At 44.8% G+C, this 27736-nt stretch overlaps 1 protein-coding gene across 3 annotated transcripts; it reads right to left on the reverse strand.

Moving 5' to 3' along the window:
* Window position 1: 1 nt before the first annotated feature.
* DDB2 (damage specific DNA binding protein 2) lies at window positions 2–27119 on the reverse strand. Of its 3 annotated transcripts, none has more exons than XM_078058071.1 (10): window positions 25300–27119; window positions 19883–20016; window positions 19306–19497; window positions 4815–4960; window positions 3423–3522; window positions 3144–3321; window positions 2495–2637; window positions 916–1080; window positions 725–770; window positions 2–422 (listed from the first exon to the last, which is right to left on the reverse strand). In XM_078058071.1, the coding sequence occupies exons 1-10, from the start codon at window positions 25328–25330 to the stop codon at window positions 373–375; spliced, it is 1185 nt and encodes a 394-aa protein (XP_077914197.1). In that variant the 5' UTR covers window positions 25331–27119; the 3' UTR covers window positions 2–372. The 3 variants fall into 3 exon arrangements, with proteins under 3 accessions (XP_077914197.1, XP_035960970.1, XP_035960971.1); XM_036105077.2 differs by lacking the exon at window positions 25300–27119 and adding an exon at window positions 21383–21761; XM_036105078.2 differs by lacking the exons at window positions 2495–2637; window positions 3144–3321; window positions 3423–3522; window positions 4815–4960; window positions 25300–27119 and adding an exon at window positions 21383–21769.
* Between the last annotated feature and the right edge of the window lie 617 nt (window positions 27120–27736).

Consider the following 27736-nt stretch of genomic DNA (forward strand, 5'->3'; position numbering starts at 1 on the left):
CTCAGTTGGGTATGGTTTTATTAGCCAAGTCAATAGTGAGCACAAACCAAAAACCACTGCCTGATCCCTCTGTCACTGCTCATCAAAGAATAGAAAAGTACCTTGGCTCCAGGAGAAGCTTGGCTCCAGGCTGGATATAGCAGGGACCCTTGGGGCACCCGGGGCACCAACCCTGGAGAAGTTTCTGGAGCTAAGTCCAGAGCAGTAACATGCTAGTGTCCCAGTCCCACAGTGTCCCATGCCACAGTGTCCCTGCTCCGACCCTAAGACTTGGATACCTTTGGCCCTTTAACACACAGCCGCCTCTTCCCAGAGGATTTGTTCTCAGGTGGCTCCAAGCTCTGGCTTGGCCCGCACCTTCATTAATGTCTCTCATGTCCGCATCCCAGCTTCCTCCTGGCTCCAAATGAGAATGTGATAACCTAGGAGGAGTGAGACCAGTCTGACTTGCACCTTCCATGATCAGTCTCTGAGAACTTGGGGCTGGCCCAAGGAACCCAGGACTTGGTCAGGAAATACCAGGAAACCAGACAGCAGCCAGGCATTGTCATGACCAAGACAAAGCCAAGAGGCATGGAGGGCCTAGGCCAAAGAGTCCACTGTCTCCTGTAAATCTTGACTGACTCGTACCCTGGGGTGACTGGCAGGGCTAAGCTGAGGGGAGCCTGCACTCAGCCTGGGGGGTAGGGTGTGGCCAATCTGAGATACAACCTGCTTCACTCACCCATCACAGAGGCCAGCGTGTCCCCCATGGGATTGAACTCATTGAGCTGCAGAGACAAGGGCATAAGCATCAGGAGGAGGTGAGGTATCGGGAGGAGGGCACATGAGGATTAATTCCTGGTCATTTTTGGTCAGTTAAGGTAGGTTGAAGCCCTGCTTCCTCCCCTCATTATTTGAGGGCCCAAACCTCACCGAAATGATACCCGAAGATTCTGGGTCATAGAGCTGATACATCATCTTCCCTGAGTTTCCATCAAACACATCGATCGTCCTTAATTCATGGGGGGTACAGCTTTTGAAATTCGGATCTGGGTATCGGCCCACGACAACGACGTTGTACCGAGGATGCCAGGTTGCCTAGGAGATGGAGAGTTGTCATGAGAGTACATGCGGAGTACTATCAAGAGGGACATCAAAAGTATTCTTTGCCACGCACAAATGTTAATACAATTGCCAGCAATTTAATAATGGAGATAAAACCCACATGAAACTACAAGAACAGCTTTCAACTGCATGTGCCTCTACCATCCCAAATTTTTAACCCCAAATTGGCGTCTCTGGACCTTGGGACATCTTCAGGCCTTTTCTGTCTTTTGTATTTCCTGAGATCATACCAACTGATAAATATTTTAACATCAGCTTGACCCAGACATTAACCAAAGCCTACAACCAAGCAAAAACCAAGTAGGACATAAGTTCTGAAGTAATCCCACTACTGTCCCTCCTCCATCAACATGAATGATGAAGAGTTGAGCAGAAAATGGCTAGTGACCAAGAAAAGGAAGGAAACCTATGTTCCCCTATGTTCCAAAACAAATCTGGCAGTTAGTCAGAATGACAGAATCAGATGGGGTTTTCCTAAGAAATTGCAAGAAGTGTTGAAGGAGGAAGAACATGGTTAGCAGGAAGGACAGAGTGGTATGTGCCATGGCTTGGAAATAAGTCACAAGTCCCACCTGGGAAGCTGGAAATTGTCCTGGCTGGATACAAAGTGAGAGATGACACATAGCTCAATGGGAACCAACCAGTGAAGAACCCTTCTTCTTAAGAGCCTGGATTTGATCTGAGGTATGCGGGAGCTACTCTAATATTAAATGATCACTGCTGACATTGTACGTCCCAGGCACTAGACAAGTGCTTTAAGTAGACAGATTCTTCCCACAACCCTGTCCGTCAGATACTGTTATTCGCTTTTTAGAGATGAGGAAACCAAGATCCAAAATTCAAGCAGCTTACCCAAGAACTCTAACCGGGGGTGTTGGCCTACCTGAAGCTGGTGCCCCCACCACTATGCTATGTTGATGAAAGAAATACAGGCATGAAACCCGGAGGTCTGGAGAGGGGCTGCGGTGTTAGAAAAAGAACAGAAACCAGGAGAGCAGAGGAACGGGCAGAGTTGAGGCTGCCTGGGGGCGTGTGCAGGAAGGAATCAGAAGACTTAAAGACTGTAAGTCTTGGGGGCTGAGGTCAGCTGGGGGACCAGCAGCACATGCAGATAACTGGAGGTGAGGGCAGAACAGCAGGGAGGTGGGCTGGGCCCAACGAACCAGGAAGAGCTTACGGGAGACCAAGAAAACCCAGTGCAGTGGGACTGCAGAAGGGGGACAGAAGTTGCAGAGAGTGCCGGGAGAGAAGAGATGGCTTCGTGTGGGTACAGGATGAGATCTGGGATTAGGCATTTCCAGATCTGGCCTCTCCCTACCTTGGGCAGGGAGAGGCCAGACCTCCCTACCCATCTCCGTGATCACAGCTCCCTGCCTCCATCACTTACCTTGATGGGCGTCAGGTGCTGGAAGTGGCGGTGAGGGTGTGGGATCAGGCTTGGGGGGCAGTCCCACTGGGAGGCCGAGTAAACCCGGAGCTCACTCTTCTGGTCAGTGGTCAGGAGCTGGGCTCCATCAGGACTGAAACAAGCTGGCAAGTGAAAAGCCCCAGAGCTGAAGGAGCCCCAGGCCCTTGTTATCCTGGCTGTCATAGGCCTTCTCCTGCAGGGGCACCCCTCTCTCCCGCTCCTCTCTAGGCAGGGGTGGAAGGGAGGAGGTGAATCTGGACTGTGAACAAAAACATCCTAGAAACTTGGGGCACCTGGATGGCTCAGTCGGTGTAGCCGCCGACTCTTGATTTCGGCTCAGGTTGTGATCTCAGCATCCTTGCTCAGTGGGAAGTCTGTTTGTCCCTCTCCCTTTGCCCCTCCCCCTGCTTGTGCTTTCTCTAAAAAAAAATAAGTCTTTAAAAAAAAAAATTCTAGAAACTTAGCAGCTGTTGGAGGCAGCTAGAATCAGAAAGTTTCCAAGACATCCACTTGGCTGATGCTCTCAGGGTAGAGCTTTAACCTAGCAGCTTCTAAAGATTGAGGGAAAACCCTGGAAGCGGTTGGACAGGCAGGGTCTGCAGGAAGGACGAGGTCTGGTATATCACACCTGCGTTGACAGGATGGCTATGCGGCAGCGAGTGGAGGAAGCTGGATTTCCCTCTAACCTGGCGCAGGTCCCAGATTTTCACTGTTTGGTCTACAGAGGCTGTGGCCAGGAACCAGTCACAGCATGGGTTCAGGGCCACATGGGTCACTTTCTTTTTGTGCATTCTCAGATTCCAAAGCTGCAGAGAAGGGCTCGGTTCAGGTGGGGCGCAGGGAGGCCGGGGTGGGGGGGGGGTTGGTTAGGGAGAGAAAGGGAGGACCTGGGCTCCAGAGAACGCACCTCCCTGCCATCCATGTTGAGCAGGATCACGTGCCCCACATTGTCTCCCGTGACCACCATTCGGCTTCTGGCAGACACATCCAGGCTGCAAAACCAGAAGCTGGAGGGAGAAACTGTGCTGTAAGATTCTTGGGGACAGAGGCAAGGTCCATTCAGTCACTGTTGTAGCTCCAGTGTCTAGTGTACAGTGGACGTCCCACCAGTATTTGCTGAAGGAGTAACTGTCTCGCCACAGACTCCCAGCGAGGAGCCCACGGACTTGTCTACCGTCCGACAGAGAGGATGGGGGTGACGGAGCTCAGAAATGTGTCCAGTTAGTCAGCTAGTCAGAGTCCCTGAAGCAGCCACAGCTCAGAGCCATAAGGCAAGTCCCCAGGCTAGCCTGCCCCCTAGAGCCCTGGGTTCTGAGGAGGACTCGTTTATTGCTCTCTCCCTTCCCTCTCTACCCTTTGGGCCAAAGGAGATGACAAACCAAACGGGCTGCCCAGCTCTGTTCTGCAGAGCTAGTGAGAAAGGAACTTCTGCCCCCTTCTGAACATTTAGGGAAAAAAGCATACACAACTTTAGGAGCTCTGTCTTGCTCTTTTGTCTCTCAGACTACTTGAGGACGAAGGGATGGGGTTGGGATTGCTTCAGGGATCCTAAAACCCGGCCAGGAGAGCTCAGGTTCATATTTTTTTCTCTCAAACACTCAAATCCTTGCTACAGTGCCTACAAATCCCCTACAAATGTCTTTCAGAGGGAGGGTTTCTTGTGGACAAATAACATGGAGCTGAGTCTATCCCGTCTCCTGCCCTGACCTCTGTGGGGCCGCCCAGGATAACGTCCAGTGCTAGTTAGACCCCCCTCACACACCCTGGATTCTTCAGAGAACAGTAAGAGTCATGTCTCTGGCCGGAAATCCAAGTGCCGAGCATTTTGTCATTTCTCCAGCCACTTGCTCTTGGGGTGTCCCATGTGTTCTGCGGACAGGACTCTATCCCTTTCAGCTTCCATCAAGGAACTGGTCGCGTCATCACACCCCAGTGACGTAGGGAATGAAATCTTAAATTCCTAGTTCCTGCTCCAACCTTTAAGTGGCTTTCCAGGCCAATGCCATGTTGACTAGTGAGAAACAAGGTCTAGTCTAACCCAGGAACGCCTTACAGAAGAGCCGAAGCCCCTCCCTCGCTGAGGAGAGCGGAGGTTCTAGAACCCCTCCCTGAAGCAGTAACACACCCGGAACGCAGGAAGAGTGGCTACGGAAAATCTCAGAGGGAAGCGTAGGACATGGCTGCCACCTTGCAGTTCTCGCCTGTATCAGGTATGGGGGACACACATGAGATCTGGACGCTCTCACCAGAACTACACCGAGAGCCCAGAAGCCCTTTCCCTCCTAGTGAGGCTACTCACTTGCAGGTGCCTGAGCTGGTAAAAACTCGGAGAGTGTTGCCTTTAAAGTCTTGCAGCCTAGTTGTTCCCTCCATTGAGGAGGTGAAAAACTGGTTGGTATCAAGAGGGTTAAACTTCAGCCCAGTGATGCTCCCTCCAGCTCCGATCTAACACAAGGAAGAGAAAAGCCAGTGAGTGATGCCAGCTCAGGTGGAGGAGGAGGCCTGGGTGCACAGGCCCCGCTGACCAGAGAGCCAGGCAGGCAGCGCGTGCGGCCAGGCCAGCCCAGAGGCCCTGACACGGCGATGCGCTCCATGACGCTCTTTCTTACTTAAGACTTGAGTTTTAATTGAGTTGTTAAAAAATTAACAGACGGTACATTTGGTTGTTTTTAGAATACGGTTCTATGAATTTGAACACATAGTAGAGGTTTGAATAACCATCACCCAAATCTGGATGCAGAACAGGTCCATCCCCTCAAAAAACTCCCTTGTGCTCTCCTGTCATAGCCACACCCCCTCCCCACCTGTAACCCCCCTGGCCACCGGCCACCGTGGCTCTGTTCTCCATCATTATGCTACGGCCTTGCCTTTAACAGACTGTCATAGGAGTGAATCCTACAGTAGGCATCCTTTTGCAACTGGCTTCTTTCATCTCACTCAGCATAATGCCCCTGAGATGCAGCCAGGTTTCTGTGTGTACCCATCACTCATTCCATTTTACTGCTGAGTGTTCCATTACATGGATGCACCACAGCTTACTTATTATTGCCTGGTGCTCTTTAGAAGAGCTTCAGCTTGGAACAGGGCCTGGATTAGGAGGGCAGGAGTCAGATCTGAGCTCCTTCCTATTTTTTCGAGACATCCCAGACAAGGATGATGAAAACAATCACGATAACATCAATAACATAACCTCATTAAGTGCTTATGATGTATCAGGCACAGTTTTAAGAACTTGACAGCTTCCAGAGCTCCTTCTCTACCTCTTATGCTGCCGCTATCCCAGCCTCACAGACCTAGCGTCCACTTAGCTCACTCAACGTGCTCACCGGCATGTTCCGTCCCCTGTACAAAGCATTCTAACCAGTGCCCATGGTCCGCCCAACCCTTGGTCCCGGGATCATCTTCTGCTCCTGACAGCTGAGTCCTGTGCTCACCCAGGCTTCGTGGTGTCTGTTCTTAAACCCGTATATGCACGTTGTACTTTTTGTTGTAATTATGTAATTTAATTAAACATGTAACTTAATTACATGTCATTTATTAACCATTTCATTAAAAATTTAAACTTTAAACATTTCAACAAAACATTTAAGCATTTACTTAAACATGTAATTTAATTAAACAGAAGAACTACGCGCAAAAAGGAAGACCACTGTTATTTCTATGAAAGCCACGTTGAATACTTTGGAAAAACTAGATAAAAATGAGTTGCTAAAAATGATATAGTTGCCAAATTAAGCATGGGTGAGATACTTATAAACACTTAGGGTGGGAAATAATAAAACTTTCAAAAGAATCTGCAATCAGATTGCTTCACAACTGCCTTAAAATTATGTCTCCATGGGGCACGTGGGTGGCTCAGTCAGTTAGGCGTCTGACTCTTGGTTTTGGCTCAGGTCATGATCTCATGGGTTGTGGGATCGAGCCCTGTGATGGGCTCTGCACTCAGTGAGGAGTCTGCTTGGGATTCTCTCCCTGTGCCCCATTCGTGCACGCTCTCTCTTTCAAATGAATAAATAAAATCTTAAAAAGAAAATATATATATATTTTTTTAAGTAAGGGGAGAGGCAGAGGGAGAGGGAGAAGCAGACTCCCCACTAAGGAGGGAGCCCGATGCAGGGTTTGATCCCAGGACCCGGAGATCATGACCTGAGCCAAAGGCAGATGCTTAAACATCTGAGCCACCTAGGTGCCCCAATAAAAAATCTTAAAAAAAAATTATGTCTCCACTTTTAGGGAAAGGGAAACTAGACCCTATAAAGAATACATTATGGGTGTGGTTTATGTAAGAGCAGGTGAACCCTAATCAGTGGACCGTTATTCTCAGAAAAGGACTGGTCCTATGTCAGAGCATCAGTAATAAATACATACATAAACATTTTAAGTCAAAATGCATGTGTGTTCTTCTAGTAAGGGTAGACTTAAGTGGTTACAACCCCAACTCTTGAACTGAGAAGGAAGAACAAAACCAGGGCAAAGTATGATGAAGAAATATATTGGAGACTTCCAATACCAGAGATGGTGGTTAGCTCAGGTCGGACCAGCCTTCTGTTGAGAACTAGAAAAGGGAAACAAAATCGATACCTATAAAGAAAAGTTTCTGAAGTCAATGGAGAGCTATGAAGGCATCAGGGACTTGAAGACCGGCATCTTAGAGAGAGGAGGAGCAGAAAGATAGGCCTGACTTTGGATGCTGCTTTTCCCCTTGAGGCCTATGCAGCCCAGAAAGCTTGGCTTTGAAGCAGAGGAACCGAAAGGCAGAGAAGCTGAATGGAAAGTGGTGGGTGGCTTCAAGGCTGAGAAGCTGGGCTGAGGTTTTGCCAGTCTCGCAGGGCAAGAGGAGAGGTCGTGGAAGAAATCCAGCTTTTAGTTAGGATCCCTGACACTCTAGAGATAAGAACAAACTGGAAATAGCCTGACTTTCACAAAGACTGAAGTTCATATTCAAATCATTTCTTTCTTTTTTTTTAAGATTTTATTTATTTACTTGACAGAGAGAGAGCGAGAGAGAGAGCACAAGCAGGGGGAGTGGCAGGCAGAGGGAGAAGCAGACTCCCCACTGAGCAGGGAGCCCGATGTGGGGCTCCATCCCAGGACCCTGGGATCATGACCTGAGCCGAAGGCATACACTTCACCGACTGAGCCACCCAAGTGCCCCCAGATTCAAATCATTTCAATCTCATTGGAGTAAGATGATCTGATTCCATCCTACCTGCCTGTCAGAAGGAAAAAGAATTGTCTCTGGAGGAAAATACCACCACTCAAAACTTCAAATTATGTCTACAAGTTTTCATATGCAATATTTGGCATTATATCTAAAATCACCCAGCCTATCAGAAGATAAGGCCAAATAACCAAAAACTAAAAGGAAAAAAATAACATTTGAAAGACACAGGAGATCCAGATATTAGAGCTATTAGATACAGGCTTTAAAATAATTGTGATTAATATACATTAAAAAAAAATAAGACCTGGGCGCCTGGGTGGCTCAGTCGGTTAAGCATCTGCCTTTGGCTCAGGTCATGATCCCGGGCTCCTGGGATGTAGCCCTGCATTGGGTTCCCTGCTCACTGGGGAGTCTGCTTCTCCCTCTCCTTCTGCCCTTCCCCCAATCATGCTCCCCCCAACTCTCAAATATATAAATAAATCTTTTTTAAAAATTAGACCTAATTTAAAAATGGACAAAGGATTTGAACAGACATTTTTCTGAAGACATGCAAATGGCAACAAACACATGAGAAGATGCTCAACATCATTAGTCATCATGAGATACTACTTCACACCCACTTGGATGGCGATAAGAAAAAAGATGGACAATAACAAGTGGTGACAAGACAACCCCTGAAATGGGAGAAAATATTTGCAAACTAGATCTGATAAGAAGTTAGTATCAAAAATATATGAAGAACTCAATAGCAAAAAAACAAACAAAAACCCCCCCAAATAACCTAATTAAAACTGGTCAAAGGACCTCAATCGACATTTCTCCAAATAAGACATACAAATGGCCAACAGTTATATGAAAAGGTGCTCAACATCATTAATCCTGACATCATGGAAATGCAAATCAAAACCACAATGAGCTATCACCTTACACTTGTTGGAATGGCTATTATCAAAACAAAAGATAACAGGTGTTAGCAAGGGTGTGGAGAAAAAGGTACTCTTGTACTCTGTTGATGGGAATGTAAATTAGTAGAGGCATTGTGGAAAACAGTGTGGAGGTTCTTTGGAAAATATACCACATGATCCATTAATCCCACTTGTGGGTATATAGCCCAAGGAAATGAGCTTTTCACGTGTTATCTTCCCTCCTGGGTTCACTGTAGCTATTCACAATAGCCAAGGTAGGAAAACCACCTCAGTGTCTGTCGACAGATGAAGGGATAAAGAAAATGTAGTATGTATATATGATAGAATATTAGTGAGCCTTTAAAAAGAAGGAAATCCTGCCATTTGTGACAACCAGGATGAACCAGGAGGATGTTATGCTAAGTGAAATAAGTCAGACACAGAAAGACAAATACAGCGTGATTTCACTTATATGTGGATCTACAGACGTGGAATTCATAAAAGCTGAGAGCAGAATGGTGGTTGTCAGGGGCTTGGGGATGGAGGAGATGGGGAGATGTGGGTGAAAGGGTACAAAGTGTCAATTATGCAGGATGACTAAGTTCCAGAGAGCTAATATACAGCATGGTGACCATAGTTAATACTATATTGTATATTTGAAATTTACTAAGAGAGTTGATCTTAAGTGTTCCAGAGCACACAAGATAATATGTGAAGTGATGAACGTTAATTAGCTTGACTGTGGTAATCATTTGCAATGTACACATGTTAAAACTCACACTGTATGCTTTAAATATGTGCAATTTTTATTTGTCAATTATATCTCAATAAAGCTGGAAAAGAATACAAGTGTTGTTAAGGATATGGAGAAGTTGAAGCCCTCCTACATTGCTGGTGGGAATGTGAGATGGAGTAGTCACTCTGGAAAATGGTTTGGCAGTTCCACAAAAACTTAAACATAAAGTTACCATACGTCCCAGCAATTCCACTCCTAGACATATACCCAAGAGAAATGAATATGTATGTTCATATGAAAACTTGTACACAAATATTCCTAAAAGCATCCATAATAAAAGAAGGCTAAAAATCAATGACTCAAAACATCCATCTCAAGAAGTTGTGAAAGTAACAGGAGAAGAAAGTAGGAGAGGGGTGCCTGGGTGGCTCAGTCAGTTAAGCATCTGACTCTTGATTTCGTCTGGGGTCATGATCTCAGGGTCATGGGATCGAGCTCCAAATCAGACTCTGCACTCAGCATGGAGTCTGCTTGTCCCTCTCCTTCTGCTCCTCTCCCTGCTCTCTCTCTCTCTCCCTCTCTAAAATAAATAAATAAAATCTTAAAAAAAAAAAAGTAGGAGAAAGAAAGAACAGAAATGAATGAAACAGAAAACAAATATATACTGTGAGAGAATTAACAAACAAAAGTTGGGGGATGCCTGGCTGGCTCAGTCAGTAGAGCACATAACTCTTGATCTCAGGGTTGTGAGTTCAAGCCCCACATTGGGCATGGAGCCTACTTAAAAAAAAAAAAAAGTTGGGTGTTAAATGAAAAGACTAATAAAATCAATAAATCCCTGGTGAGACTGACCAAACGGAAGTCACAAATAATCAATGTAATAGATCAAAAAAGACACATCAATATAAATCCTACACATTTTAAACAATTATAAGAGGATATAATAAGCAATCTTATGCCAGTAAATTTGAAAACTTAGATGAAATGGGTAAATTCCTTAGAAAAATACAAATTTGCCAAACTGACAGAAGATGAAAGAGAAAATCAGAATAGTCTGATATCTATTAAAGACATTGTATTCACAACTAAAAACTTTCTTGCACGGTAAATTCCAGATCCTGGTAGCTTCACTGCTGAATATACTAAACATTTAAGGAAGAAATAATATCAGTCTTTTTCTTAACTTTGTTTTCCAACTATCTCAAACTCTTAGCAAAGTTGCAAAAATTGCACAAAGAACTGGTTTTCTGGAAAAAAAAAATGCTTTTCTGAAAAAAACCCTGCTTTCTGGAACCATTTGATAATAAATTGCCAACATGATGTCTCATCACTCTCAAATACTCTACTGTATTTCCTACAAGAACATGCTCCTATGTAACCACAATAAGACAATCAAAACTTAGGGGTATCTAAAGTAGTTCAAACTCACAGAAACAGAAAGTTATAATTGTGGTTGCCAAGGGCTGAGGGAAAGGGAAAATGAGGAACTTATTCAGTGGGTACACAGTTTCAGTTTTACATGATGAAAAAGTTCTACAGTTCTGCTATACAATAATATGAATATAGTTAACACTACCATACACTTAAAAATGGTTCAATGATAAATGTTATGTGGTTTTACAATTTTTAAGAAGTAATATTACTTGCTGGAGATATAATTGGAAAGGTTAAAAAGGGAGGGGGGGAGAAAATTTAAATGAAAAATTCGAATATAATAAACTAAAACAAACATACAAAAATCACTCAGTGTAGGGGCGCCTGGGTGGCTCAGTTGATTAAGCGTGTGCCTTCAGCTCAGGTCATGATCCCAGGGTCCTGGGATCGAGCCCCATGTTGGGCTCCCTGCTCAGTGGGGAGTCTGCTTCTCCCTCTCCCTCTGCCCCTCCCCACTGCTCATGCTCACTCTCAAATAAATAAAATCTTTTTTTTTTTTAATCTCAGTGTAACATCACATTAGCAGAATAAAGGGGAAAGATCAGCTGATCTCAAGAGATACAAAAAAGTATTTGATGAAATTCGATTATCATTCATGATAGGAACTTCTGGTAATTTATTTTATTTAGAAATAAAAGGGGAACTTCCATAGTCTGATAAAGAATATTCAAAAACAGACAAGTTTTAAAACACAAACAAGCTCCTATATATATACCCAAGAGAAGTGAAAACAGGTGTTCAAACAAAAACTTGTACATGAACATTCACAGCCATTGTATTCATAATAGCAAAAGGTGGAAAAACCCCAAATGTCCATTAACAGATGAGTGGATAAATAAAATGTGTCATATCCATATGATTAGACTATTATTCAGCTATAAAAAGGAATGAAATACTCATACAAGCTACAGCATGGATGAAACTTGAAAACATTATGCTAAATGAAAGAAGCCAGACCCAAAAGGACAAATATCATGTGATTCCATTTATATGAGGTACTTAGAATAGTCAAATTCATAGAGACAGAAGGCAGATCAGTAGATCTAGGGGAGGGTAATAGAAAGTCATTGTTTAATGGGTACAGAGTTTTATTTTAGGAAGATGAAAAAGTTTTGCAGATGGTTGGTGGTGATAGTCGCACAGCAGTGCAAATGTACTTAATTGTGTACACTTAAAATGGCTAATATGGGGGGATGCCTGGCTGGCTTAGTTGGAAGAGCATGCAACTCTTGATCTTGGGGTTGTGAGTTCAAACCCCTTATTGAGTGTAGAAATTACTAAACAACAACAAAAAACCCTTAAAAATGGTTAAAATGGTAAATTTTATGTTAGGTGTATTTTACAACAATAAAAAGTAGAAGAAATCATACTTAATGATCAAATATAAAAGCCTTCTATGATCAAGAACAAGACAAGCATGTCTGCTATATTTAATATTCAACAATGTACTAGAGGTCTTGCCAATGGAATAAGGCAAAAAAGAAGTATAAGAATAGTAAGGAGAGAAATCAAACTCTCATTATTTGTAGATGACAAGATCGTGTAGGAAAAAATTTTAAATCCTCAGACAAACTATTAAAATTAGTAAGTGTGGATTTCTGCTTCCAACCATGATGGAGTATCATATTCTCCTGCGTTAAACAACTAAAAAAATGGACAAGTTACATGAACTAGGTTCTCAGACATTGGACAACAGGCAGCACCAGACAGGAAGGAAAGAAAGGAGATAGCTTTGCCATTGCCCCAGCTTAACTGCGTGGAGAGAGTCCTCAGGCTGCAAGACAGGGAGGAACCACACAGCCTAGCAATCTCACTGAGCTGAGGAGACAGAGTTTTAGGAAAGCCAACATAGCAAGAATTGGTGGGCAAAATGCTGGGGAGGAGAGAGACACACAGAAGGAGCATTCTGGAGAGTTTCACAAGGGTCCCCTCAAGTCTTTGAGGGAAGTATTAATGTATAAATGTGTCTGAGGAAACCTCCCAAGACTCGGGGAGGGGGCAGGGAGAAACACCATAAATAAGCAGGGGAGAAATCCTCAGAACAGTCTGTATTCTCAGAAAGACTTAATATACAAAACATCGAGTCCTCAGAAGGGTATTGCCTCAGGGTGAGGACAGCTTATATTTATAGGCTGCCTTAAACCCATGCTAACTGGGGTAGACTGAGTAATGGTCCCCAAGATGTCCATGCCCTAATCCATGGACCCTGTGAATAATACTCTAGATGACCAAAGGGACTTTGCATATGTGGTTAAGGATCTTGAGATGGGAAGATTATCCTGGATTATCTGGGTGGGATAGATATAATCAAAATCAAAATGGTCTTTACAAGAGGAACACAGGAGGGGCACCTGGGTGGCTCAGTCGTTAAGCGTCTGCCTTTGGCTCAGGTCATGATCCCAGGGTCCTGGGATCGAGCCCCACATCGGGCTCCCTGCTCAGCAGGAAGCCTGCTTGGCTTCTCTCTCTCCCACTCCCCCTGCTTGTGTTCCCTCTCTCCTGTGTCTCTCTCTGTCAAATAAATAAATAAAATCTTAAAAAAAAAAAAAAGAAGCAGAAAATCGGGGTGATGCACTTTGAAGATAGAAGAAGCAGCCATTGCCCAGGAATTCAGATGGTTACAAGAAGCTGAAAAAAAAAACAAGGAAACAGATTCTCCCCTCAGAACCTTGAGAAAGAACCAGCCCTGCCAACACCTTGACCTTAATCCAGAAAAAAATGATTTCAGAGTTCTGATCTCCAGATCTCCAGAACTGTAAGAGAATAAAATTGTGTTGTTTTAAGATACCAAGTCTGTGGTAATTTGTTATAGAGGCAATAGGAAACTAATATAGTAACTATATTAACAAAGCTTAAAAACAAGCCTTCAAAGTATCAAACTGATTATAAGTAACTGCATCTCTGAACAAAGCCCAACAATATTTAAAAGAATACAACACAATCCAACATCCAACAATGTAAAATTCACAATGTCTGGCATCCAATGAGAAATTATCAGGCATGCAAAGAAGGAGGAAAATAGAACTCATAACCAGAAGAAAACTAAATGAATAGAAACACCCTCAGAAGTGACACAGATGATAGAATTAGCAAAAACATTAAAACAACTATTATGAACACACTCTATATGGTCAAGAAAGTAGAGGAAGTAGTGAACATGAAAAAAGAAATGGAAGCTACTTAAAAAGGCCCAAATCAAACTTCTGGAGATGATATACAGTATCTGAAAAAAAATACATCTAATACAGATTAGATAATGCAGAAGATCAGTGAAAGAGAGACAGCAATAGAAGCTATGCAAAATAAAATGGGGGGGGATTAAAAAATGAACTTTATCAATGACCTGTAGGAAAACACCTAGTAGCCTAACATATATATAATTGAAGTCCCAGAAAATAAAGGGGCGGGAGAAACTATTGAATATTTATGGCCTAAAATTTTCCAAATTTGATGACAAACCCATCGATCCAAGAGGTAAAATGAACCCCAAAGAGCAGAAACATATAGAGAAATAGAGTAGACAAATCACAATCATTTTTAAAGTAGCCAGAAGAAAAAAAGAAAAGAAAAATCACATAAAGAGGAACATAAGAATGAGAGAAGACTGCATCAGAAATCATCTCTAAGGGCACCTGAGTGGCTCAGTCGGTTAAGCGTCTGCCTTCGGCTCAGGCCATGATCCCAGCATCCTGAGATCGAGCCCTGTGTCCGGCTCCATGCTCAGCAGGGAGCCTGCTTCTCCCTCTCCCTCTGCCTGCCTGTCTGCCTACTTGTGATCTCTCTCTCTCTCTCCCTGTCAAATAAATAAATAAAATCTTTAAAAAAATAAAGAAATCATCTCTAAAGTAGTAAAAGCAAGAAATAAAAACAAAAGCCTGTGAACCTAGAATTCTATACCTAGCAAAAGTATCTTTTCCCCTAAAAAAGACAAATAAAAGAAAAAAAAATGTATCAGCAGCCAACCTACATTATAAGAAATGTTAAAGGAAATTCTTCAGGCAGAAGAAAAATGTTACCAAAAGGAACTCTAGGGGTGCCTGGGTGGCTCAGTCAGTTAAACGTCTGCCTTTGGCTCCACAACTAGGTACTTATTCAAGAAAAATGAAAACATATATCTACACAAAGCTTGTACATAAATGTTCATAATAGCTTTATTTTTATTTGGAAAAAATCCAAATATCCTTCTGCAGGTGAATGGATAAATTGTGGTACATTGATATAATGGAACACTACTGAGAAAGAAAAAAAAAAAACACTACTGATAGGGGCGCCTGGGTGGCTCAGTTGTTAAGCGTCTGCCTTCGGCCCAGGTCATGATCCCAGGGTCCTGGGATCGAGCCCTGCATTGGGCTCCCTGCTCGGTGGGAAGCCTGCTTCTCCCTCTCCCACTCCCCCTGCTCATGTTTCCTCTCTCGCTGTCTCTCTCTGTCAAATAAATAAATAACATCTTAAAAAAAAACAAAACACCCTACTGATACATGTATAAATGTAGATGAATTTCAAATAATTATACTGAGTGAAAGCCAGAAAAACAAAGTATATATTATACTACGTCATTTATATAAAAATGCATATTAACCAATAGGGTTAGAAAGCAGATCAACGATTTTCAGAGGTAGGGAGAAGTGGATTACAAAGGGGTATGATGAAACTTTGGGGCTGAAAAAAAAGACACAAATAACTCATATCAAGAATGTGAGGGGGCGCCTGGGTGGCTCAGTCTGTTAAGCGTCTGCCTTTGGCTCAGGTCATGAACCCAGGGTCCTGGGATCGAGTCCCACATCAGCCTGCTTCTCCCTCTGCCTCTCTCTCTCTCTCTGTCTCTTATGAATAAATAAATAAAATCTTAAAAAAAAAAAAAAGAATGTGAGGGGAGGTATCACTAAGATCATGTAGACATTAACAGGATAGTAAGGAAATACCATGAACAAATTCATGTCACTAAATTCAACAATTTAGGTAAAATGGACAAGTTTCTTGAAAAACAAACTACCAAGCTCATTCACAAGAAACAGAGAACCTAAACTGCCCCACAGCTATCAAAGATATTGAATATATAGTTAACTCCCCAACAAAGAAAACTCCAATCCTAAAAATACTACAAAGATTTTAAGGAAGAGGGGCGCCTGGGTGGCTCAGTGGGTTAAGCGGCTGCCTTCGGCTCAGGTCACGATCCCAGAGTCCTGGATCGAGCCCCGCATCGGGCTCCCTGCTCAGCGGAGAGCCTGCTTCTCCCTCTCCCTCTGCCTGCCGCTCCCCCTGCTTGTGCTCTCTATCTCTCTCTCTGTGTCAAATAAATAAAATCTTTAAAAAAAATTTTTTTTAAGGAAGAGATAGTATCAATTCTACACAAATAATTCCAGAAAATACAAGAGGTAGGAATACCTCCTAACTCTTTTTATGAGGCCTGCATTATCCTGATACCAAAGGCATTACAAAAAACAAAAGGGAATTACAGGATATTTTTAGTGGTTATCTGGTATATGATTTTAAACTAGAATATCTGATATAATAAGTAAAATACAACAGATTGTAGGGTAGAATATTTATGTAATAATCTAGGTAGAAGTTTGGGTGTGTATCATAGTGTATACACACAGAGAAAGATGCCTCAAATGGAGATTTCAAGTACTTTTTATTCTTTATGCTTTTCTCTGTATTATTTGAAATTCTCATAAGCACGGATCATTTTACAATCAGAGTAAAACCAAGTTATCTTCATTATGAAAACATCATACATGTTTCCTTGTAAAGATCAGAGCCAAGGTCAGAGGACTAAAGAAGTAACAAAATGAGGGGCGCCTGGCTAGCTCAGTCAGGGGAGCATGTGACTCTTGATTTTGGGGTCGTGAGTTCAGGCCCCATGTTGGGTGTGAAGCCTACTTAAAAAATAAAAAAAAAAATTTTTTTTTTTTTAAAGATTTTATTTATTCATTTGAGAGAGAGAATGAGAGACAGAGAGAGAGCACATGAGAGGGGAGAGGGTCAGAGGGAGAAGCAGACTCCCTGCCGAGCAGGGAGCCCGATGCGGGACTCGATCCCGGGACTCCAGGATCATGACCCGAGCCGAAGGCAGTCGCTTAACCAACTGAGGCACCCAGGCACCCAAAAAAAATTTTTTTAATTAAAAAAAAAATGTAGTAGCAAAATGAGGCATTGTTGCGCCTTCAGTCCCTGTTCTCAAATCAACTTTCTGTCAGTATCTGGAAGTAAAAACAGAGAGCTCTCCAGACCACTATACCCTTCTTCTGCTCCAATCTAGCCTCTTGCTAGTCTCAACGTGCAGATGCTCAGACCAATCTCCGAGACGATGTGAAGAAATGTCACTTAAAGGCACATTATACTGAAGAGTGGTATAAACCAAAGCAGCCTCAGCCCGGCACAAGTTTAAAGCAGATGTCATTTCCCTTTTGGTCAGGAGGCTCTTCCCCTAGGACACCCTTAGGCTACTTCTTAAATTTCTCTATTCCCCTGTCCTAGATTCCGAGGGGGGAAAAAAACCCAAAAAACCAAAAAAACAAATCTCTTCCTGTCTGAGCTCTGGGTTTTGACTTCAATTTAAAACTGCCCCTTCTGGTGGTCACCTGTCTCACCAGCTGGGCAGGAAGCCGAGCTCTGTCCACAGCATTCCTCTGGCTGCCCTTCTTCTGGCTTCAAAGCACCTGTTTTCTTGAACACCCATCTCATCCCAAGCCTGTCTAACCTGGCCTCTTATGATGGGCTGCTTTGAGGAAACACTTAAGAAAACCCATCCTGGGTTCACCCTTGGCCTCATCTATCTCTTCTGTTCCATTTCTGGGTATACGTCCCAAAGAACTGAAAGCGGGGATTTGAAGAGATAATTTGCATACCAACATCCACAGCAGCATTGTTCACAATAGCCAAAAGGTGGAAGCAACCCAAGTGTTCGTCAGCAGATGAATGGAGAAGCAAAATGTGGTAAATGCTTCAAGTGGAGTATTATTCAGCCTTAAAAAGGAAATTCTGACACCTGCTACAACACGGATGAACCTAGAAGATGTTATGCAAAGTGAAATAAGCCAAAGGATAAATATTGTGATTCCACTTATGCAAGATACTCATGAGAGCGTCAAAATCATCAAAACAGAAAGTAAAATGGTGGTCGCCAAGGATGGGGAGATGGAAGAATGGGGAGTTAGGGTTTAGTGGGTGCAGAGTTTTACTTTTGCAAGATGGAATTCTGGAGACTAGCTACACAAGAACTCCAATGTACTTAAGGCTGCTGAACTGCACACTTAAAAATGGTTAAGAGGGTACATTTTAGGTGTATTTCATCAACATCTTTAAAAATCAGAACACTTCATGTAAAAAAAACTCAGGGCTTCAGGCTTCATTTGAACAAATCAGATCTGATACCATCATGGGACCTAGATTCCTACACGTCAGCCATCCCCAGTTTACCACTGACCCCATCCCCTATCATTCTTTTTCCTGTTTGGCTTCCTTAAGCATGTGAGTTTGTGGCTTCTGTTCTAAACCCAGAGCGTCACTTATTACAGTACAGCCCTCCACTGTCAGCCCCCCACTGGGCAAACTAAGGGTCTTCTCTTTGGTGGAGGGGCCAACACCTTCACCCCTCAGCAATTAATGATAAATACTAACCATCCCTAAAAAACACTATGCCAATCTTTGCCCTGAACATACTCTGCCTTTCCTTTTTCTCTCCATTTACCTAATTATTGTTCTTCCTCATTCCCCACTCACCCATGAGCCTTCTCTGTTGACTCTAACTCACAGGAGGTTCTTCCTTCTCTCACGTTCTGTAGCATTTACCATCGGTATTGCCAATCATCTTGTATGTATACATCCCATCTACCCAGTTACACTTCAAGGCCCTCATTCGTTCAACAAACATAAAGCAGCTACTCTAGGCCAAACATTGTTTTAGGCACTGGGGATATGGTGGTGAACCAGAAAGACAAGGTCCCTCTTATCATGGAGCTTACTTTCCAAAGACATTTGTATGGGCAGAGACATACAAATAAGTAAAACATTTCAGGTACTGATAAACCTTGTTGGGGGGGGGCGGGGGAAGCAGGGTAAGAAGAGAGGGAGTGAATGAGTGAAGTAGAGGCTACTTTAGACAGAGTGGTCAGTGAAAGCTGTTTGAAGAAGTATATTAAGCCAAGACCTGAATGGTAAGAGGGAGTCAGCCATGAGAAAACCATGGGAAAGAGTACCCCAGTCAAAGAGAACAGCAAGTGCAAAGACCCCGTTTTAGGAATAGAAATAGCTAGTGTGGCTAAAGCCTAGGAACCGAGGAAAGACAGTAGGAGAAGACGAGGCCAAGAGTTAAGAAGGGGCTCAGATTCTGTCCTATGTGATAACTTACAAGAGGGTGATCAATATTTTATACCTTCTCATGTTTTAAGGGCTGGCACTCAAGGAAGATTTGAGTAGCATTACCAATGACTTGTTTGAAAATACCCAGTTCCTTCTGATCCCAATCATCTCCTTGTTCCTGGATAAGTTTTCATTCCTTCAACAAACACTTCTTCAGCACTATTGACTGGCACAGGGAACTGCTCACCCCTTTAATGAAGGTGGGTTTGTCCTTTATGCCAAAGTTCCAGAGCATGATATCTCCCCCTTTGGAACCCACAGCCAGGGTGCTGGGGTGAGTTGGGTGCCATGCCAAGGATGTGGCCCTCCTGTCAAAGGGGGCAGCCTTTTGGAATATCCGGTAAGAAGCCAGAGAGTGCAGAAAGGCCTGCTGGAGACCCTGACACAGAGAAAAAAAAAGAATTAAGTTGCATTAAAACCCAAAGTCCTGGGTAAATTGCCAATCTCTGCCTCCTCCATAGACGAGCTCTAGGGCCAAGTCCTCCCACCAAAGGAAAACTAACTGCCTGGCTCTGTGCTTGAAAATATTTGCAGTGTGCATGAACTCATCCTGGAAAGCAAGAGGGGAGAGTGCATTCCAGATGAGATCTTTACAGCATAAGACTTCCACCTGGCTGAATGCCCAGTAGGTCAGTGCCCAAGGTAGAGGTGATCTGACCACTCTGACAACCCACTGAACCAACCCAGCATCTAACTTGAGAACATCCCAGTCGTGAAAAGGTACTGGGCAACCCCTTGAGCACTTCAGCCAGGAAACGCCTCACCTGCTGTAGTGATGGCCGGACAGCATTGCCCAGCTTATGGTGGTGGAGGGCCCTGACGATGCTGCATGATGGCGGGACCTGCAGACTAGCCAACCCCGCCCAAAGGCAGCCTGAGGCAAATCTTCTGCTAGAACCTGCCAAGCAGAACAGACACATGTTTTCCTCTCTCTTCTCACGCACGGAAGAGTTTCCTGCTGAAATCTCAGAAAGAAAGCCTTGTTTTTTCATGCCGGATAGCCAGTCTCTCCCATCACCTCCTAAGGCCTTTCCATGGTCTGCTCACTCTCACCCAGCACAAGAAATAAAGAGTGAGAAGGGATTCAGCCCCTTACCCCAAACACTCCCCAAAATAGTAATTCTGAAGCGAAACTAAATATGAAATCATATGAAACCAGACCCTTGCAGGGTTTCTGAGCAGGGAGCCAAAGAGACACATAGGAATAAAGTTTACGCAGAACTCTTCCCAGTGGGTTGGAAAACTCATACTAGGGTTGGGTGGCAATTTTAAAATCACATACGGGCGCCTGGGTGGCTCAGTTGGTTAAGCGACTGTCTTCGGCTCGGGTCATGATCCTGGAGTCCCTGGATGGAGTCCCGCATCGAGCTCCCTGCTCAGCAGGGAGTCTGCTTCTCCCTCTGACCCTCCCCCCTCTCATGTACTCGCTCTCTCTCATTCTCTCTCTCTCAAATAAAAATAAATAAAATCTTTAAAAAAATAAAAAAAATAAAATCACATACGATGCACAATAAAAGGATTTTAGGATAGCACAGAAGTGACTGGGGAAAGACCTATCTTTAAATCCTGTATTAAAATAATGTAGAGGTGACCAGTTGTTGGCCCCAAGTCCAATCTGTTCTTTTGGAAACCAGCAGGATCCAGAGGGTCTGGCATGGCTCTAAATTAAGCTGCTTTTGGAGAGGTAGATCCACTTAGAATAGGAATACAGATGTATCTGAGGACCTGATCTCTATGAATCTGGCCTCTTGACAACCCATTCCTTCTTCTTATGGACAAAAAGCAATTCATCAACAACCCCCTGCTCCAGTCTTTTGTGTTCCCGCACACTCCTTATCGCCCCAGGTTCAAGCCCCGATAAACCTCAGAGAGTGAGTTTTCTAAGGAAGGAAATTGAGGGTTCTTACAGCGGAAACCAAGGACACACAGCTAGCAACCATGACTATCGAAATTCAGCACACACACCACCAGGCAAGGTAGGATTATTTTAAGCAGTCCTTCGTGTGTAAAAATCCTGGTACAAACAAGGAATTGGAAGGTCCGTTGTGTCTTATGTAATGGAGCTCATCTGCCTCTTCCCGTCACCTGAGGGGGGTTAAGCCCAAGCTCTATGATGTCAAAGGACCTGCAGAAAAAATGCACAGCCCGAGGCATCCGAAACTTGGGGCAGCCTCGAGAAACCAGTAGCACCCATCCCCCACTCCAGCCTCCTGCGTGAGAACCCCAAAAGGCGGAATTATTAAAGCAGCAGGCGCAGGCAGTACCGGGGCCCTTCACACAGAGCTTCTTGGCCTGGGGCTCCAGCTCCCGGGGGCTTCTGCTCCTCTTGCTCTTGGGACGCACTGCCACCTCGGGGGTCTTCTGCGTTTCTGGGCGTTTCCTAGGAGCCATCGCGTCCTCCGTGCGAAGGGGTACTATGCCCTATGCCGAGATCGTGGAGGGAAGATTGTGAAGCCTCCGGGGAGAAACAAGGCGGGGACCGGGGAACTAAGCCAACTTCCCGCCAAACAGCCACACCGCTTTCAATCTGGCTTCTGGCTCCGGCCCCGCCCCTCTCGGAGAGGCCCCGCCCCTCCCGCGAAGACCGGTGCGCGGGAGGGGAGGAGCTCATGGGCTCCCTAGGGAAACGGGAGAGCGCCTACGTGCTGGGCCAGATTGTGCCCGTCAGCTGATCTGCCAGAAATAAAGATGGCCGCCACTGCTAGGTCACCCAACTTGAAGCCTCTTCAGAGTCCGCGCTGCCCGGCCTCCGCGGGTCCCCAGGAGACCCGGTGCCAATCAAGGCTTCGGCTCCGCCTCCTCTGGCTTTTAATCTCGGGCTTTAGGATTGGCTGGTTCTGGAGATAGGCAGCTTTGTAGAAAGCTAGCCACCTCCCTGCGGTGGAAATCAAACTCTTCCGGCCAGCCCGCTCTGCCATAGGTGTGGAGTACTTCTGATTCCCCAGCATCCCCGAATCTCAGCTTCTCTGCGCAGAGTGGGTGAAACTTGCAGCTTTTAGCTAAGGTTTCCCCAAACCTGCTGAGTGTCCGCCTAGGGCGTAATGATGAGCTGGAGAGGGGCGCCTGGGTGGCTCAGTCGTTAAGCGTCTGCCTTCGGCTCAGGTCATGATCCCAGGGTCCTGGGATCGAGCCCCACATCGGGCTCCCTGCTCAGCGGGAAGCCTGCTTCTCCCTCTCCCACTCCCCCTGCTTGTGTTCCCTCTCTCCCTGTCTCTCTGTCAAATAAATAAATAAAATCTTAAAAAAAAAATAATTGATGAGCTGGAGGACATGCAGGCCAACTGGGCTAAGAGGTCTTGTGCCCTGACTTAAGCCAGAGGCCAAGGCATTGACTCTCATAGGTGACTCTCTGCTCGGCCCCGGAGGAGACAGTGCGGGTGTATCCTACTTTCTGCGACGAGCCAGACAGGAGCTGCGGTTAATGGAGGACTGCTGGGCCTTTCCTTCTATCTGCTAAACTCTGTCCCAGGCGATATGGAAGCGTGAGAGGAGACAACAATATATTAACCGTAGGTCCTACGCTCACGGACAGGTAGGGACAGAAGACATTTACAAAAATAACCCTTGAGAAGAAATGAATGCTCCAAAAGAAAAATTCAAAACATGGTCTCCTGATGGGAAGATGGAAAGATAAGGTCAGAGTGTTAGAAAGGTGAAAGGCAAGCCGTTGGCTTCTCCCCTCCTGGCTTGTAGCTGTGTTTTCTGAGCTGTGTCACAGAAGCAGACTCACCCCCTTTCCTCAGACCAGCCATTCGTTTTACCTCAGCAAGGTTCTCAGTTCTAGGGGGATGCCAAAATGTAAGAAATGACCCTGCCCCTAGAAAGGTTTACAACCTGCCAAGCAGAGAAGAAAAATACATGTGAAACAAGTCAAACCATTCCAGAGAGAAGGCAGTTGAATACTAAATTGTGGTGTGCTGGCCAAGACTTTTAGATGCATTCAGAAAAGATAATCCAATGGAGAAAGAAGTATTTAGGAAAGCCTGGAGGGGAAGATGGAATTTTGTGGCGTTCAATTTGAATTTAAGTAGGGTTTGGCTGGAGGAGGGAGAAGAGCATCCTGGGGAAGAGCTTGGTGAAAGTTAAGAATGGGTATGAGTTATGAGAAAGACAGAGGCAGCCCCTGGCATCTGGGGGCTGGCCTGGTATTTCAGTTAGACCGTGGGGTTCTGTCGAAATAAAGAATTGCACAAAACAACATCAGACAAGGCCACTCTGTGACCATGATCAATCAAGACAAAAACATGATCACTCATGTCTGAATACAGGCAGAAGTAAGAACATTGTCCAGGGGCACGTGGGTGGCTCAGTCGTTAAGCATCTGCCTTCGGCTCAGGTCATGATCCCAGGGTCCTGGGATCGAGCCCCACATCGGGCTCCCCGCTCCGCGGGAAGCCTGCTTTTCCCTCTCCCACTCCCCCTGCTTGTGTTCCCTCTCTCGCTGTGTCTCTCTCTGTGAAATAAATAAATAAAATCTTTTAAAAAAAAAAAAGAACATTGTCCAAACCACAAAAATAAGCAAACATCGCCCTATTAATTTGGCTAATATGGAAGCAGCTTCTTTGCCAACCACAGCTTTAGCTTTGCTTTTGCTTCATTCCTCCCACCTTGTGGATAAGATTTATTGATACCCAATCACAGAATCACTCCAATTTCCTGACAACCTCCAATCCAGAGCAATGCCCCACTTGCCTGAACCCTTATCCAAATCATCCAACACAAATCAAATCTACAAGTCTTCTTAACAACTTCTTACAGAGATGTTCCACTATATGCATTTGCTGTTGCATTGAGCAATAAACCCCAAGTTCAACTACAGGGTGTTCTTTTTTTTTTTTTTTAAGATTTTATTTATTTATTTAATTGACAGAGAGAGAGAGAGACAGCGTGAGAGGCAACACAAGCAGTGGGGAGTGGGAGAGGGAGAAGCAGGCTTCCGGCCAAGCAGGGAGCCCAATGCAGGGCTCGACCCCAGGACCCCAGGATCATGACCTGAGATGAAGGCAGTTGCTTAACCAACTGAGCCACCCAGGCCCCCCCACAGGGGTGTTCTTGATAGTGTTTGAGTTGGAGGCATTGACATTTATGAGTAGGGTAGGAGGCAGCTTGAAGAGGAGAAAGTTGGTCATATTGAGGATCTGTTCCCAGAGGCCAGATTGAGGGGGAGGTTGAAAGGCAGGCAGAATTAAAATTTCATTCATTTTACTGACATTTATTAAAACCTACTCTGTTCCTGGCAGTATTCCAGTGAAAGAGAATGCTGAAATGAAAAATGCTCTTTTGGGGCACCTGGGTGGCTGAGTCGTTAAGTGTCTGCCTTCAGCTCAGGTCGTGATCCCGGGGTCCTAGGATCGAGCCCCCACATCGGGCTCCCTGCTCCGCGGGAAGCCTGCTTCTTCCTCTCCCACTCCCCCTGTTTGTGTTCCCTCTCTCGCTGTGTCTCTCTCTGTCAAATAAATAAATAAAATCTTTAAAAAAAGAAAAAAGAAAAATGCTCTTTGCCCCTATGGAGTGTGCTTTCTATGGTGGGAAAGACAGGTAATCCTACAATTGGGTGTGATGAGTTTAATGAGAGAGGAAGCATTGGGTTTGGGCAGGGCTGGGGTTGGGCACAGAAAGAGGACACTAACTCAGCATGGAGTGGTGTTAAAAAGGAACAGTGTCAGAGAAGGGGCCCACTTAAGCTGAATCTTGAGAGATGGGAGGGGTGGGGGAGGATATTCCAGGCAGAGAGAGTAGGAAATGGGAAGGCAGTAATTAGCCATGATGGATTCATGAGCAGAGGAAATGTCCTGCTTAATGCCAGGATTTCTGTTTTTAGGATAGGGAAGGTTTTCCATGGTGAATTAAAAAAACAAAAACGCACGTGAGTAGTGGAAACCCGCCTTGAACATGCCAGGAAAGTGTTTTGTTTCAGGTTGTGCTTTGGGGCATTCTTACCCTGGGTTTTGCTGTGTTTCACCACGAAACAACTGTCTAGTGACTTACTGTCACCCATTTGCATCTGATGAACCATCAGGAGCAGGTGGACAAAAGTATTTAATATATATATATATATTTTTTGATGCCACTAATCTGATAAGGAGGGTAATGGTGCAGCTCGGCTCTGGTTTCCTGCCAGAGGAACGGCTATGCTATGAAGCCCTGTTTATAGATGCTTTGGTCTTATCTGTGACATTACCTTTGACATACGGCATCACAAGGCAATTCATTCAAAAGCTGCTGGTGATAGCAAATGAAGGTCTCGTGTTCACACTGGAAGCCAGGCAGACCACGAGCATGACCCTAAATAATGCCAGTTTCTTTGATCTGCAAAACAATATGTGGCTTACGTGTTTTCTGGAACAAAGAGTATGGCACAGTGGGAAGAGCATTATTCTTAGATGATGTCTCTTGGATTCCTCCTTTCACTTCTCTCTGTCTAAGTTTCATCATCACGAAGTCCAGAGGAGGTACTTGCTGGTCTTTCAGATCCCTCCCAGTTTGAAAACCTGGGATCTTGTGAGCTGCTGCAGAAACCAGTGACTGCTTCCACTCTGACCTCCCTATGGGAAGTTTCCATCCAGTAGGAATCATTTTTCTGGTGCAGGCCAGTACATGACTCTGATTCTGATCAAGCCGTCTATGGATCCAAAAGCTCTGCTGAGTCTGCAAAACCATCCATAATCCATGAGGACGGTGTGTGCAGGCTTCCCACACACAGTTACTGCATCCAGTGGTTTGCAAACGACAGCCTCAAGGGTTCTGCCAAGCTTGCAGGGAAATGACGTTTAAACTCCTCCTCAAGGATCGGAAATGGACCAAATACAGCCTCTAGAGTCCTTGTTCCTTGGCATCTCCGATACATAGTTCAGTGCCCAGATATGAATAAATTCTGCAATAGTGCTAAATGAAAACATGGCTCTGACCCTCTAGGATGCCTCTGGCATCCATTTTCAAAAACACAATTTGGGGTAGCTTTGGAAGTGTCAGACAGCTGTGTAAATACCGAAAAAAACCCACCTTCCGTCTTCGCTGTGGGGCATGAGGCACCATCCACGCTCTAAATCAATATCCTGTCGTGCAAAACCTGGGTGTGGGATGCCAGGAAACTTCCCCAGGCAACTGCCAGAGTCCTGAGGCCGTCTGCATTAAAGTGCTCTGTGAACTGTAAAGTGTTCTACAAATAGAAGTTGTTATATAATCTCCTGGCAATACGTTATTTACCCATAAGAGCTGAACGAGGTGGTGAAGAAGCTCTATGCCATCCTCAGGAGCTCGTGCCAGACAAGTAGCCATCGTGGGAAGCGCGGGGACCAGAGAGTCAGAAACCAGGCGTTTGAATTCTGGCAATGCTTTCTACTCACTCTCTTCCAAAGACTCTAAAACTCCCCAGTAGCAGAAATAAAAATGCTTCTCTCTGTGGTAGAGCCAAGCCAGTTGCCTATGGGTGGATGAATCACATGCTTGTGGGACTGGGGGACTGCATTTATATTCCCCTTACATTCCCATCCTCCCACTCCAGTCTCCACTGCCCCGCTTTGGCTCCTGCCCCTACTATGACATTGACACTCCCGGAGCATGTGACAAAAACCTGGCCCAAGGAACCACAGCTTACTTTCTGTCTGTAGAGGAAGGCAGTGGGCTGCTTGGGTAGCTGTGGTTCTTCCGGGTGAAACCAATGGCCTGGAGGAGGCAGTCTTGGTACGATCCGCTCACATCCTCCCCAGATCTTCAGACTTTCAGGGCGCATCTCCGCAGACACATTTACTGTATGTACACTGTCCCTTTGTGTTTGGCTTTCCCTGTGTCCTAAGGCCCTGGAGTCTGAGAGTTTTGTCATAATTCTAGGCTGCCTACCAAGCCACATTTGGGTGGCAGCATGGAGGCTGCTGACCTATTCTGCAGAGAGGCACGGTAGCAAAACTAGATGAAGAACATCTCTGAAAGGCAGCCTGCTTTTTCAAGTTCATGTCATATTTTACTAGATTTCCAAGGCTAGCAGCTGTGGCCTCCTCCAGGCTGGTGTGGTAGGTTGGTACCTGAAAAGAGAAATCCATATCCGAATTTCCAGAACCTGTGAATGTTATCTAGAAAAAAAGGGATCTTTGTAGATATAGTTAAGGGTCTTACGATGAGATCATCCTGGATGATCCGAGTAGGTCTTAAATCCAGGGGTAAGTATCTTTGTAAGAGCGAGGCGGAGATGACAGAACATTGTGTGTCAATCATAATTCAATTAAAGACAACAACAACAACCACAAACCATTGCATAAGGTGTTGAGTTGTAGAATCGCTGTGTTGTACACCTGAAACTAATGTAACATTGTGTGTCAACTATATTTCAAAAAAAAAAAAAGAGTAAAAAAATAAAAACAGTGAGGCAGAGGGGGAATGAGACACAGGCAGAGAGACAGACACACAGAGAAGACGATGTGAAGACAGAGGCTGCAATGTCCAACCTTTGGACAGAATTGCAGACCTGGAAAGAGTTGCGAAAAGGTTACAAAGAATTTCCATATACTCGTCCTTAATTTCCTAAATGTTACATCAGATAGAAGTACAATACAGTGATCAAGAGGAGAGAATTACGGATTTTCTGGCTGGCTCAGTCGTTGGAGCACGCTACACTTGATCTC

The sequence above is a fragment of the Halichoerus grypus genome, chromosome 11, assembly GCF_964656455.1.
Source record: "Halichoerus grypus chromosome 11, mHalGry1.hap1.1, whole genome shotgun sequence".
Taxonomy (NCBI): domain Eukaryota; kingdom Metazoa; phylum Chordata; class Mammalia; order Carnivora; family Phocidae; genus Halichoerus; species Halichoerus grypus.

Coding starts and splice junctions, on each gene's coding strand:
- DDB2 (XM_036105077.2), bottom strand. CDS start 21,509: ATGGCTCCTAGGAAACGCCCAGAAACGCAGAAGACCCCCGAGGTGGCA. Junction 4,961..19,305: donor AACCCACCTTCATTAAAGGG/GTGAGCAGTTCC, acceptor TCCTTGTGTTAG/ATCGGAGCTGGAGGGAGCAT. Junction 423..724: donor CACGCTGGCCTCTGTGATGG/GTGAGTGAAGCA, acceptor CACTCCTCCTAG/GTTATCACATTCTCATTTGG.